The 15,923-nt window shown below is 31.6% G+C and overlaps 1 protein-coding gene across 3 annotated transcripts in view; it reads left to right on the top strand.

The window, feature by feature from the left end:
• LOC133188391 (receptor-type tyrosine-protein phosphatase epsilon-like) overlaps positions 1-15,923 on the top strand; it is a 334,222-nt gene that overhangs the window by 51,488 nt on the left and 266,811 nt on the right. Inside the window, exons 19-27 of one of the 3 annotated variants that reach the window (XM_061323790.1) lie at positions 2,434-2,569; positions 3,005-3,151; positions 3,620-3,713; positions 4,558-4,631; positions 4,869-5,003; positions 5,562-5,681; positions 5,814-5,971; positions 7,514-7,649; positions 8,233-10,349. In XM_061323790.1, the coding sequence (XP_061179774.1) occupies positions 2,434-2,569; positions 3,005-3,151; positions 3,620-3,713; positions 4,558-4,631; positions 4,869-5,003; positions 5,562-5,681; positions 5,814-5,971; positions 7,514-7,649; positions 8,233-8,331 (1,099 nt within the window). In that variant the 3' untranslated portion in view covers positions 8,332-10,349. Of the gene's footprint in view, positions 1-2,433; positions 2,570-3,004; positions 3,152-3,619; positions 3,714-4,557; positions 4,632-4,868; positions 5,004-5,561; positions 5,682-5,813; positions 5,972-7,513; positions 7,650-8,232; positions 10,350-15,923 lie in introns of those variants that run through there. The other 2 variants (XM_061323789.1, XM_061323788.1) reach the window with 2 other exon arrangements.

Below are 15,923 nucleotides of genomic sequence, written 5' to 3' on the forward strand. Positions count from 1 at the left end.
ATTATACATGAATAAATGATTTTTGATAATAATAACAATAAAATAATATCAATGTTATTGCAACTTCACTGAAAAAATGTCAGATTCATAAATAAAGCTGAAGTATTTAACAATTACCATCTATTACCATATATAAAATAAACATTTACATTGAAAAAGAGAGAAGTATAAAGCCATTCTACATGGTTATAGTAATAACAAACACACAATGCACTTCACTTCTTCTTCACATACTAGTAGTAATAAAATAGATATTTGTTATTCTATCAAATTAACTGGATTTTTCTTTCAGAAAAAATGCGAGAAATACTGGCCTGACTTAGACATGGAAATGGTCTCTGGTAAAATTAAATTACAACTTCTTCAGGAAAAAGTATATGCAAACTATGTTGTGAGAAGATTGAAAGTAAATAATTCAGAGGTAACTGAAATAAGTTGCTCTTTTTAATGTTATTGAGATGTTTCTTTCGTAAGCAGTTTAACAATAGATGAATGATTGCATTGTATCAGTTTTGTAAAACTAACGTGTATCATAATAGCATTTTTTAAATGTCACAGAGTACTTAGAATCAATAATGATAAAGCTTTTCTAGAGACTCTCCTTGATTTTTTTTTTTACTTTATTTATAGATAAAACAATTTAGGTTAGGGCGATGAAGCAGTACTTGTTCATACCAATGACATCTACGTATATAATGATGTTCCTGTTTGTATCTAAAGATATCCGGATATCTGATGATTCATATTTTTTTAATGATACACCTAGTGAATGACACATTTATATTGTCTTAAAACTGCGTATACATAAAAAGTAAACTACGTTATAATCAAGGAGATGTAATTGCTATGCACTGATGAAAAAATATTTACAATGTAGTAGGCTTAATGAATATTTTATTTTGGAGGCTTTGTAAAAAGTAATAAATTGTACAGTGATTATAGCTCTTTACATTAACCTATAAAGATCTTTCGTCAAAATATTCTCAATAATTCAAAGTGTTATCCTTTATTGTTATTCACCCATATAAACTCGGCCGTATTGGTTGCATCTGTTTGTTGGTCGGTATATTCATGTCAGTTGGTCAGTAGACCAAGAGTTGTCCAATCAATATCTTGAGAAAGCTTTGCTTGCAATTGACGGTACACTTCCAGGGTATTGAATTTTGCTTTGCACTAATTACTGTTACACTAACGTTTTGCACGTTGCATTTCAATAGTTAAAATCATCCTGTACCCGTATTGTGACCCAGTTTCATTACACCCAGTGGCCAGATCATGGTGTGCCTGATCCATTAAGTTTGGCCGTCTTCCAGAAACACGTGAGGAGAATCCAAAACGAACACAAAAACAACCCTCTTCTTGTTCACTGCAGGTCATTATTTTTAATTTTTTTTTTTTTTTTTTTCTCTTTCAAAAGTAAAAATAATTTATAAGTAAGAGTCCTTTTGCTTTACGTTTTTTAATATCTCAATAAGACTATGAGTGCATTTTCACGTTTGTACCATAAGCAGCTTGTTGAGTCGGTCAGTCACATCATTCGTTTAAAGTTTAAAGGAAATATGAAGAAGTATTCAAGGGAAATCATTTTATATTTGAAATTGCTGGATAAAAAAATGTCTCCTGCGTTGGCAAAATCAATATGATAACCTTCAAGAAATTCCAGATTTCTACATAGTAAAGTTTCAACAATGAAGTAATTCCATGTCAATCTAGAATTTTTCCTTCGATATTGTGCTGGGGGGGGGGGTCAATTTCTTTTTAAAAATTATTTTGATTTCTTCCTCAGTTAAGATGGGATAAAAATAAATATGTGTTCTGAATAAATAAGGTTCAAGCTTTCGTTGTTTGTTTGTTACATCTTGAGCTCTTTGTGAGCATTTTTAAGGCGTCCTTATATGAGTAAAAAATTATCGAAGGATGTAAAGCAAACTAACAATTAATCAAAAGAGCTTCAACTGAACCCTTTTCAATTTAAACTTGTGAAATATTTTTTTTTTTCTGATTCTCTGGAGAGAGTTTTAATTTTTTTTTTTTAACCCCTTTCTCCCACCGAGTTCCAGTGTTACAAAAATACAAATTTTATGCCGGAGGTTTAAATTACAAAATAATGGCTGTTAAGGTTTGGATAGGGGTATGATAGAAAAAAAAACATAATAAAGAAAAGTTTGGTAGGGGGGTATGCATTAAATTCATGTGTACTCACACAATAACCCCAAGGCTTTAGCTAATGGAAAGGATTTATAAATTTACATTAAGAAATATAAGGTGAAGATTTTAAAAAGAATATTAATGCCTTTATGCGTTTCTTATATTCTTATCTTTCATAGAAGCAATCGTATTGCATATGATTTTTTTAGCAGTGCATTAACTATAGGAAGATTTCCTTGTTCACTTTTTCAATCTGTATCAAATTTATTTATATTTTATTCTTAGTGCCGGGATAGGGCGAACAGGTACTTTTATAGCGTTGGACGCTTTGTATCAACACGGCCTGGAAACAGGGGCCGTCAATGTACAGAAATATGTCAAAATGATGAGGAAAGACAGAATGAGTATGATACAGAATTGTGTAAGTATCTAATTAAGAAGACTACTTATTGAATTTTATTCATTTTTCAGTTTACAAAAGCTACTATACTATTCAAATATGCTGGATAAGTAAAGATGGTGTAATTACTTTTTTCTCTTTGATTGACTATAGAGGATATACTAGAACTTCCTTTTGACTTAATCTGGTTTAATTTGATAAAATTTGTCAGAGGTTTTTAATTAATTTTCATAGCATATATTCTGAGTTTATAGCTCATGTATGATCAATTGAAATTATTCCGTATATAATGCTTTTAATGAGCAAATATATAGTAAATAATATGGTTACGTATAGATGAGTCAATTTAAGTTTCCTATTAAGATTTTAGGGATATATTATTTGTATCTTTCATTTTATTTAATTTTTGTATTTTATCATTTTTTTTAATTTAATATTATTTTTTCTTATTTTTAGGAGCAATACATTGAACTGCACAATGCTCTCCTGGAATCCTTCAAAGGTGGAAGTTATGTTTTATCGAAGAATAGTCTTATGAATGATTTTAGAGAATTAAGTAAATCAGACGAGTCTGTTCTTACCAGGATACAGTCAGAATTTGAGGTAGACCATTGAAATACATTGTTTCCATTTAAAATCAAGTAAGTGTGTTTCTCGCGATCGATGTTACATGGAGATTTAAGAGATTAAGTACTTTGTATATAACGAGCTGACGTTTTTATCTGGCAAGATTTAAGACCGAGTTCATGTTTGATAAAGAATGAAACCTAACCTGCAAATTCATCTTAAATGCATTTCACTGTCAAAAGTCTATAATTATAACTTTTCATTGATGTATGCTAATCTCTCTCTCTTTTTTTTTTTTTTTTTTTTTTTTTGATTGAAATTACTTTATTTATTAATCAGATACATTTTAAGATAATGAAATTTAATGTTTATATGTTAATAAATAAGTGTTAAAGATTTTGTTACTGAGAAACCTATTCAAGTATTAAAAAGTTTAATTTCCATTTACAATGTGCTTTTTCATATTGTATATGTATACAAGATGATGTTTCTCACTGATTTTAGAAGCTGCAGTCAATTAAAACATTCTACAGTGTTGATGATAAGAAAGAGGGATCAAAATACAAAGAGCTTAACATGACAAGGAATATATTACCAGGTAGTTCTGTTGAAAGCAGGTTTCTTTTTAATGTAGTTTACCTTTGTAAGACAGGTACAGCAACCGCATTTATTATACTCCCCGCTTTTAAGAGATACTTTATAGTGATGGGGATATCGGTCTTTGACCCTCCGTACGTCCGTCAAACTTTGGGGTACAATCTCTTACCTGCAACTCCTCCTACTGCATAAAATTTGATCATTTAATTCATAAAATCTTTATTACATAGTGCCCGTTTGCACCTCTTATTGTATTTTTCAATCGGAGAGATATTTGGGGTTTCCCATAGCAAAACCTGGACACTGCCATTATTTCTATGATATTTGTGGTACCCATCTCTTTTCTGCCACGCCTTCTGTACCACTGAAAAAGATTTAATAAAACTTTCACAGATTTTTTTTTTTTTTTACAGAGTGCCATTGTGCACCTCCTATTTAATGTTTTGATCGGACAGATATCTATGGCTTCCTTAATAAAACATTGACTTCATTTTCATATGGAAGCAAGGAGTATCATTTTGTGAGCTCAGTGCTCACAGCATCTCTCGTTAATATGAATATGATCTTTTTTAATTTTTTAATTCGAGAAAATTTTCCCCAGACGTGTTTTACCTTCTCACAAATGGCTCTTGTACAAATTTATTGTAGATGTCCAGTTTGAAACATCATACACAATTTGTCATTTATTTATAATTATCTTTATATAAAGTGATTAAGAATCAAATCTGATCTAATTTCATAATGTCTCTCTTTAGTCTTTTGCTATTATTAACTAAATTTTCATCTAGACGAACGATAATTTTTACACGCATCATACTTATGTATTTATCATGTCTTGATTTCAGTGGATAAATATCGGGCAATACTTATGTCAAATGTATTGGGAAGGAGTAATTATTACAATGCAGTGTTCTTGTCAGTAAGTGTATAAAAGGATATCTATATCAAATTCTATAAAATATTTATCTATCAATTGCCTTTATTTATTTATATTATGTGATGCTAAACCCAATTAAAAATATCTTGTGTATTCTTTTTTTTTTTTTTTTTTTGTTGATTTTTTTTCTTATTGTATTCATGATCTATGCCTCTTATTTTTGTTAACAATTCAAGATTATTAGCAGTGATTTTTTTTTTTTCAAATCTTTTATAACAGACATTCACAGATAGGAATATGCTTATTGCCGGCCAGTATCCCCTGTCTGGTAATTCTGTAGACCTGATCCGTCTTTTACTCGATCATGAATCCAGCATCGTGGTATTTGTAAATCGTCTTTCAGATGTTCCATCGGTAAGAGTTGTATACATGTAAATAAATTTTAAATTTATTTAAAAGATTTTTTGGACATTGAAATGAACTTTTGTGATGCTATAATTCCTTTTGCTTAAGGGAGAACAAATGTTTGATTCTACTCATTTAATTATATCGAAAGACTCTTATTTTTTTGGAAACTAAGTATTGCATAATAAGAATTATCTGCATCAAAAATTAATTACATGTAACAGATGTGGCAAAGCGCAATATATGTGACTGTGATGTTTATGTTATCAAGAGAAAGAAGTAAGGCTAATGTAATTTTCCGTAGTGTTACAATATTGCTATGACGGCAGATAAAAAGAAATTATGAGGACAAAGATAAATTCCATAAAAGGATGAAATGAGTTGAACTTACATAATCAATTGTACATAATCTGAAATTATGTACAATAATTTTTTTTTTGAATAATCTGAAATTCAACTCTTTGGAGTTCAAATTATATGTAGGTATTTTGTACTGGTAGACATATCATGAAATTTTTGACACTGGCTTGGATTTCGTTTTCTAACTAATAAAAAATATTTCAACAGTCAAGTGAATGGTTCTCGGAGAAGACAACAACATTACATCCATACGAAATAATTAGAAAAGACACGTCCAATGTTACCCAGACCATACGAATACATGATCTTAAAATTCGTCATTTAGAAGTAAGCTGCTCGATTGGATATTTAAAATAATTTTGAATTGAACGATCCGTTGTATATCTTCTCAAGGAAAAGCTTGTATTGAAATTTTTCTGATGTTTTCTCACATTTAATAAGATTCATTTCTCTTCTCAGGAAGACACCTGCCATGCAATTCATCTCTTTGAAATAATGTCCTGGAGAATTATAGACGCTTTGCCATCTGACGTCAAAACTCTATCTGACGTCATAAGACATATTCAGATGGATGTTGCAAGTCAGTCTACCAAAACACCCATTACTATTTTGTCCAAGTAAGCGTCCCGTTTTTCTCTTCAATCGAACATACGCCATGTATATTAAGTCGTATAAAGCAATAAAAGTAATATCTATATACATGTAAGAGAAAGAGAGAGAGAGAGAGATACCTTAAAAAAATAACTGTTACATTTATCTGAACGTAAAAGATTTCCTATCAAGCATTTAACACTAGATTTATTTGGTTAGCAAGCTGGGTGTAAATTTCGTGCACCTGCCTTGATTTGGAGGTAAAAGAATAGTTCCTCGATCACAAATCAAATAACATGACATCATGATACATTATAGAACGTAGTAAAACTTATCGACGGTTTGAAGCACCATTCATAAGACTTGGGTTTACAAAGAATTTATTTTTGTCACCTTAATTTGCCTTATTCCATCTCAAAAGTATGCTCTGCGTACGATCAACTTTTAAACGAAGGCAGGTTACTATAGATAATTTGGTGTTATAGAGATTTCAACAACCGCGTTCAAAGTCAGCATTTCGTAAATTCTATGGTCGCTATAATGACCTTGTCAATAAATCTAATCTATGTTTTGGTCTTATTTTGACAGTTATATTTTATACTAATTGTAAGGCATATGCTTTATACTTAATTTGACTACGGAGTATTCTGCCTACCTGATCAATACAGAGGGAGCACGGTGGGTACGACCGGTTGAATGCTTCCTCCTAGGCAACTGATCCACCCTCTGGAATTTCCGGAGGTCCATGTTTTATGCCCTGTTCACAGATTTGTATTGTTTGTAGACTGTTTTGAGATCGACCACTACCACTGCTCGTTATTTTCACCTTTTCATTTGGTTATATAGGAAATAGTTTCGTTATCCAGGTCCAATCAAAGGTGAAGGGGGATTTGTGAAATACAACCCGGGGTAAATTCCCGTACACCCTTGACTGAACCTGGAAAACTAATAATTACAATGTACATAGTAAACACACATAGATAGGACGACTTGTTTAAACCATTTTAACCAGTTTAGATGTGCTTAAATAATTTTATGAAATAACATGATTTACATGTCAAAAACAACTCCTTATAAGAAAAGTTTTGTTTTTCATTAAAACAACTAAGTAAAAACTGTCACAATTCATCTGTACAAATGGGATTTTAGGATTATTTTAGCTCTTTTACAACAGCAGAATTGCTTACTTAAAATATCATAAATATCAAAAATTCTTCTATGTCAGGGTAACCGTGGGTCATGGTCAGTTTGTTTTTCTTTTTAATTCATTCATTTGGCATGTCATTGCAATTGTGCTCAAAAACTTGAATTTCTGGAATTTATTGAAAATCCTACCACTATCACAATTATGCTGACCTGGAATAAAAGTCTTAAATAAAAATTATATATCATGCTTTGGAAAACGTATGATACACGTTATTTTTTCTTTCTAAACGACTTCGTTTTCTAACAATACCTGTTTGTAATTTAGTTTGTCGGAGATTGAAATTCTTCTGCTTACAGTTTTATATATATTTTCCTTGCCTTCTTATTATATTTTAAAATAAAGTTTTGCTTAATCATAACAGAGATGGTGCAACTGGTTGCGGGGTGTTGTGTGGTGTTTATAACGCGGTGCAACAACTTCAACAAGATGATGTGGTTGATATGTTTTCAATTGTCAGGCAGCTACAGATACGGCGACCGGAAATGATTTCTACATTAGTAAGTTCTGTAATCAAATTCTTTGTTACATAGAATATTTTTTTAAAAAAAATGGAATGAAAACATCGGAAATGATGTGTCTAAGCTTAGAAAATTCAAAACCAAATCGCTTTCTGATCGATTGTGTTCGTGGTTCTTCAGAACATGTTTGCTTGCGCGTTTGTCTCTAATAGGCAATAGTGTGCTTAAGGGCAAAGACTGTGCAGAAGGGCCACTCTCTTAGGAATATAAGCAGAAAATGGGAAGCATTTGGTATTCTTATCTAATCTTCTGAAGACCCACTCTGTCAAATAGAGCAAAATTGCTTAAAAGGCCTTTTTATGTTGAATGCTTTTGGATTACTCAGGATTACTCAAATCATGGTTCGACGAATGAGGATGAAAACATAAGAGAGGTTCACGACCGTCTTCTTCAAATTAAGGCATCCACAATCAACAAAATTGATTTTGGTTCAATCAAACTTTGGTCACAAATTTTATATTTTCGAGAAAAATATGTAACTTAATGTCTCAATCCACTCCTTTCACATTATTGTCGTATTTTAAATGTATAAAACTACAATTTCACTTTCCTTTTATTTTAGGAGGAATACCAGTTTTGCTTCAGAGCTGCTTCGAATATATTGTCAGAGAATTCTACCGACGCTTACAGCCACGCAGAAAGTGTATACGCAAATACTTAGGTTTACCACTCATTTCAAAACTTGTGGTACATTCTATTGAGTAAAGAAAAGGAATGGACAAGTTTCATCTTTCAATTTTGATTTTTAAATAAACAATAATTTGTGTTAAAGATCATCATATCTCTCTGTTGAATGATATAAATATTGCTTTTACAGTGATCACGTTCCAAAAGAAATCTAGTTTGTAGTTTGTAACAAAAATGCACAAAATTTCAGCATATCCTGCGAGACATAATTTATCAGAAATGGCCTTTTCTACTTGACAATCTTTTAAGGGAATTATAATAGTTATTTATCTCAGTAAGAGGTATCTGTTTTATAAACCCAAGGAATTATTCTTCGTTAAGAGTCCAAAGTTTTTTGTATCTTTGTTTTTACACAATCTATTTTAAATGATACTCATTTAGAGAAGAGCACATAATAGAGTCTTCATTCACGAAGAAGAAATTAAAGTGGACGATACTCAAAGGTCAATGTTATGTGTATAACATAAAAATCTACAAAAGGACAATTATATATCACTTTCCAATTTGTAAGTTATTAGGAAGCTATACGGTTTACAAACCATTTTTATCTGTTTTACTACATAAACGTTATCATTACGAGGGGTGATCACAAAGTTCGCGAACTATCTCTATATTCACAAAACCACTATTCAGATCATAATGAAATTTGCCTCATATATAGTCACATATGATCATTCGACGTATTTGACTCTAGTCTTTGGCACCCTTTTCAGCTCTTCCAAGTCTTTTTTTTATTCAAATATTTTGGATTTCCAACGTTTCGGCTTGAGCATCACTGAAGAGATATAATTTGTGGAAATGCGCACCTTGTTGCATCAAATAATTGGTACCGTATATGATTTACATATAGTCATAAACATGTTTTATAAATAGCAGATTTAAGAAATGTTTTGCTCCATGTTTGTGACGTCACAATATGAAAATGACGTCAATATGTAGATGACTTGTGACAAAGAATGGTTGACTCAGTCGTACTTGAGCAATGAAAGGCTGTAAAGTTTAACGAATATCTTGGAAAGTGCTCCGCAGTAGCATATAATAATTTGCACAAGGTTTATGAAGACAAAAGACTTGCCAGAAGTTTAATCATTAATTGGATTGATTGTTTTAGTGACGGAAGAGAGATGGTTAAAAATTATGTTTGTTCTGGTGCTCAGTGAAAGTAAGCTGGGGAAAAGATGTGTCCTTAATCAAGCAATTTGTTATAAAAGGTCGCCAAGTTACAGCTAGAAATATAGTTGAGTATCTTAAGAATATTAAAATTATTAAATCCCTAAAATACCGTTTACTTTAGACTTTAAATATATCAGATATGATAAAAAGAAGGCGCTCATACGTTATCCACAATGGAAAATGACGCACCCAAGACAGAGAAGTCGGGTTGTTATGGTCACCATGCTCATTCTGGGAAAAGATATCTTTATCCAGCCATCCTATTGCCGAGATTTGGCCATTTGTGACAAATGGACTTTTCTTGTTTTAAAAAAATAACTTGCATGGTAATAAATATAAGATTCAAAAATTTTTTTAGCTTCTGTGAACAGAACGCTACGTAGTATGTCACCTGACCGCCTGGATCACGTGATCCGCGCATGGGCAGAACGATGGCAGATGTGCATTTTAATCGGAGAGGACTACTTAAAAAATAATAAACATCGAAATCGAATTTTATTTCTTTTATGGAAGTTATTCGATTAGTTCGCAAACTTTTTGATCACCCCTCTTAGTCAGCCATTTTGTTTCCTACAATCAACGGAGTTAAATTTTGTTGATTTTTTTTTTTTATTAAAAAAAAACATTATCTTTTTATTTTACGCCAAAATTTTTGTCATTTTTTATAAATTGTTTTTTACAGAGCATAAGCTTATTAAATAATGTTTACATTAATATTTTTTCTCTGTTTGTGGGTCACGTTTATTATTCATACACATTGCATAAAATATTCAATTAACTCATATAGTTGTATGTGTGTGTGTGTGTTTTTTTAATTAAAAAAAGGAATAAAATTTTGAATGTTTGTTTTCTTCATAAATTGATGTGTCAGATTTTTGTACATGTAAGAAGTATAAACGCCTTGGAAACGTTTAGCATGTATTTTATTAAAATGAAGGATGTTTCTATTTTATGGACTTTATATCTGATGAAACTAGAAATGTGTCCATAGGAAATGAAAACCCCGCCCAGGGTTCATTAGCAATGTAATATGAAAATTTTCATTAGTGTGTGAAGTTTGATGAAAATATCTTGAAAAGGTCCTTTAAAACCGAGTTTTATACACAATAAATAATAAAGATTATTGGAAAGGTAAACGTAAAGAAAAAGATTGGACGCATTTGTTGAATTTTCCCCAAATTACGCGTCAGCGCATACGGTAACATTAAAATATCTTGAATAGTTTCTCTGGAATTTAGGAACAGTGAAATCAAGGTCAATTGATTTTGATGTAATTCTATAGAACGCACAAAATGTATCAGCAAATAAAGTTTAATAGAAATATCTTGATTTGTTTCTTAAAACTGACGTAACACAAATTTGAGAAAAATGAAATCAAAGAAACGGTCGACAAAAAAAATAAAACGTTTAAATGCAATTGAATAACTTTCATCCACATGTAAAGCATTTGAAGCTTGATATCAATATCTTGAATAGAAACTTTGATAAACACTTAGAATAAAAGAGGTCAGTAAAAAACGAAAGGTCAAGATCAAAAATGTTGATGGAGTTGAATAGTCTCACCAATTTGTATCAGCAGGCGAGGTTTGATAAAAATATCTAAAATTATTTCGTTGAAACTAGGCCAAACACTAATTTCAGAAAAATGAAGTCAAAGTCAATAGTTTTTGTTTGAATAACTGTCATCTATGTGTACCAGCACATGAAGTTTAATAAAAATATCTTGAATATTTTCTTTGAAATTTAGCTAAACACGAAAAATAAGGTCAAGGTCAATGAAAAGGTCAAGGACAAAAATGTTGATGAAGTTAAATACCCCTCATTAATATGTATCAGCATACAAAGTTTGATAAAATATCTTGAAAAGTTTCTATGAAACTGAGCGAAACATTTTTTTTAAAACATCGAGGTCAGGGCCATAGGAAATATCATGGTCAAAAAGTGTTAATCCATTTGAAAACTCTCTTCAATACGTATCAGTATATGAAGTTTGATAAAAATATCTTGAATAGTTTCTTTGAAACTGAGATAATAGCAGTTTGAGGGAATGACTGAAGGACGGAAGGAAGATAGACATAACAAACATTATATGCCCCGGCCATATTCATGGCGGGGCATAAGAATTCGAAAAACAGAGTTAAAATACTAGTATCGGAATATGTTTTTCTTGTATGGTTTTATCTCGCTTGCATGGAATAATCTTTTTATTATTATTATTATTTTCTATTTATTTATTTGGGGGGGGGGGGGGTAAATTGTTTTCGATCGATCATTGTTCGTCATTTTTACTTTTTTTTTTTTCATTTTTAATAATATGCAATTTATTGTTTTTAAATATTTGATTAGGATTTTCATTACCTCATACAGGGAAGAGTCCCACCTGTCCACACCTTTTATGTTTTGCCCTGTTTGTAAGTGGGAAACTTCAATACAGGCGAATTAAACATAGGCATGTACTTATCTCTCTTTTTCTCAAAACCGTGTCTGGAGGAATTTAAAACTGAATGAAAATGTTTGCATGTGTGATGGGGCAACATTTTAAAATCCTTAAGTAACAAGAGCAATAAAGTGAAAGAGCTTGGACCATCTTTCACAAGTAATTTAGAAATACATGTACAGCTGTACATATACGAGGGTCATTAAAAATACGCGCATTTTTGTCTTTTTTTTTTCATTAAACGTCAGATTTTGACCAAAGGGCAAGGTGTGTTAGCGGCTGAATATGGCCCCTTATTTGATATAGAAAAAAAAAACAAATCACAGTTAAGGGTCCTCCACACACCCCCGCTTATGTTCTCAAATGATTGAGCATTACTTTTAACTAGCATATCAACCTTTAAAAACTGGCCAGGAATAGTAATATAATTTATACCGATTTTTTTTTTAAATTAATTTCATAAGGTTTAAGATATTTTTCCCATGATGTTTTCAAACGTAGCATAATCGTATATAATTAAGCTCACAAAATAACCACAAAAACTTAATTTTATCGATCTACATATTTTTTAAAGAAATTAATTTAAGCTATAAACAATAAATGAAACTCATTTCTCCAAAATACATCTAGAAAAATTTAAAGAAGACTCCTGATAGTACAGAAGAAACATTAATGAATTAAATTACAACAAGAAATTGAATTAAAATCCAAGTCACTGATGTAGACAAATTATTTTCAAAATCTTTGGTATCAAAGTTCCTTTTTAGAGTTATCTTTCCTGTTGCCCGGGACTCAAAAACTTTGGTAAGTCTCCGCATACGTCGTCATACTCAAGTTACTCATTATTGGCTACTGAACTGGACAGATAGAAATGAGCAAAACTAGAAATGCACACTATTTATCAATATTTATAAACACACAATGAGATAATTTATGTATTACTGAAACGCACAACTATCAACTTTCAACACAGACTTTGCTGACGATATGGCAATGGGTTTATTAGCCTTAAAGTATAAATAACATTAACCTTTTCTCGTTATACCGGTACCTGTTATTTAAGAATTATAATGCAACATAAACCCAAAGGTCCGTTGTCTTTTATTTAAACAAGAGGCCCAAGAGCCTTAACGGTCACCTGAGTACGATACAACAATTTAGAGGATCCATAAACTGATAAATGAAGCTTTGTTGCCCAAAAGCAAGAAAAATAGTATGAAAACCATCAACAAAATAATTGGTATAGAATCTATCGGTCCCCCATTTATCACAATTACCATGCAGACTATTAACAAAATGTCTATTTTTAACCCCCAGATTATAACTTCTCACATTGGTCTCTCTTGGACTTTGAACAACATTAAAAAAGATAAGTTATTTTTGCCTCTCTTTTATTCATCTATTATTTCCAAGTCTACCTGATCATTAAAACTATGAAAGTACTTTTTGTATTATACAATTAATATTCTTGCATAATTCTCTTATTCTATTAACCTTTCAAATACATTATTTACAGTGATTAATTATCAAAGGTAAATGGCAAAGGGGAATAACTTTGCTGAGCAGAATACAAGTTCATAGAGCCCTGGCCAGGACCAGAACACTTGACTAAATAATCCAGGTGTTCAAAATTCTGGTAAAAATACCCTTGCATATTAAAACTTTACTCTTTTTGCCTCGAATATGCCCAGAAGCATAGAAGATTTTCAAAGAAATGCATTTTCACTATATTATTAAATAAATAAAGCCCCCACCCCACCCCCCTTTACACCAGAACATCTTACCCAGGGGTCATAAACTCACAATTCTGGAAGAAGCACCTTGCTCATCATAACTATACACATGTTTCTTTGCTTTATTACCAGCAGTCGAAAAAAAACTTTGAAAGAAATTATGCATTTTCACTATATAATCAATAGAGCCCCCCCCCCCTTTCACCTGAACCCCTGACCCAGGAACCATGAATTTCACAATTTTGGAAGAGGCATTCTTCCTTATCATAACCATGCACTTCCTTTGTTTGAATAATACCCTGGATCAGAGAAGAAGCTTTTGAAAGAATTTATGCATTTTTCCTATATTATCAATAGAGACCCGCCCTATCACAAAAACACTTCACCCAGGGGCCACAAAATTCACAATTTTGAGGAGGCAGCCATGCTCATCATAACTATGTACTTAGTTAATTTAATATCCAGGAGAGAGAAGAAGATTTTCAAAGAAATAATGCATTTTCACTATATAATCAATTGAGCCCCACCCTAACACCAGAACCCCTAACCCAGGGACCATGAAATACACAAGTTTGGAAAAGGCAACCATGCTGTGACTCAGGTGACCTAAAAAATGGAAATATTTTTCTGTCGGTCACTCCGTGATCATGCCATGTTTACATTGTTTATGATTAGGGTGTTGTTCTCAGTTTACTGCATACTTTTCCCTTGTCAAAACCTTTATCTCTAAAGCGTTTCAAAGACTCTCTTACAGGCGGTGCCAGGCAAATCGTCAGTGCACAAACTATATAAAACTGGAAGTAATAGTATTTTTTCTCGATATACGACACAAGTTACGGGGTGTGGAGGACCCTTAAAATTGTGATAGTTTACAGTCAGTAACTATAAATGATGCTTGTTTTAAAAACAGCATTAATTTTCATTCAAAGCATTCATGGAGGTTCCAGGAGGGTGACAAATTTAAACATTTTAACCCATATTTTTATTTTTGATGGAATTTCGTCAAATTTGATATACTTTTCAGTTTGGTAAACTTAGAGCACAAGTTGCCTTTCTTTGATTTTTATGCACAAGATATATATGATACTAGTGCATGACATATATGAAATTGGTAGATAGCCAAGCTTGTGCTCTGTGTTTTCTGAAACAAAATGTTGTCTAAAGTAGATGATAAATAGACTAAAACTGAGAAAATTCGGAAATTGATGCATTTTGTGACCTTCATGTGACTCTGTGTATCATTTAGAATCAATTCTTTTTTTACAACAGAAATAACACGAGTTTTTTTTTTTTTACCATGAAATATTGCACCGATCTAAGAGACTCTCAATCCAAGGGCCAACCATGTCCTTTGGTAGACATATTTTAAAAATAAATCTGAACAATTTGAATTTAAAAAAAATAAATATATCACAATGAATACAAATATAGCTGCGAAAATGGGGTCACCGAGCACGTCAGAATTTAGTGATATACTAACAATACATTACATGATGTATATTGTCTTTGTGAAATCGCGCTAAAAATGATTTGAATTTATATATTGCTTCGTCGTACAGGCATCATTTGCAGAGAACAGGAAGACCTCATTGAAAAGGGCAAGAAAGGTGACTTGCAGGACGTCACGGAGCAGCGAATGGCAATTACAATTTTGTGTTGCACTCGGGAAACTCCAACGATAACTCTGAAAATTCTGGAGGAAACAGAAATATATCACAGGTGAGTCGTGCTTTTGTGTATAGATGGTAAAGGCAGTTTTTGATTGGGAGATACCCTGTATAAGACAATAGACAGTCTGAGAGGATTATTAATAAAAATACAGTAAAAAAATTCGTTCAAAACTATTGCGCACCTTATGAAAGAAGAGTTACGTTGTAAAGAAATGTGTTGAAAGCACTAACTATCTTACTCATGCTTCTTGAACTATTATTGGCATACTAAGTGTCAAGTAGTACAGAAACGTTTTTAATAATTGGGTTTTGTGCCAAAGACCAAGTGTGAAATTTAAAGAATGAGTAAAATCAAAAAACTTTCATAACATTATGTTTTTGACATAACAATGCTGTAATACTTTTGTGGTGACAAAACGTGTTGATTTTAAATTGAAGTATCGTGAGTTCCATTTGATCAAATAAAAAAAAATAATGATTGTACATATGATAATGTGTTGGACTTGAATTTGTGAAAAATGATATACTGAAATGCGACATTGCGTATTTTTGG

This window comes from Saccostrea echinata, unplaced genomic scaffold (assembly GCF_033153115.1).
Source record: "Saccostrea echinata isolate AGI-Se365-2 ecotype Australia unplaced genomic scaffold, CSIRO_AGI_Sech_v1 ptg000016l, whole genome shotgun sequence".
NCBI lineage: Eukaryota > Metazoa > Mollusca > Bivalvia > Ostreida > Ostreidae > Saccostrea > Saccostrea echinata.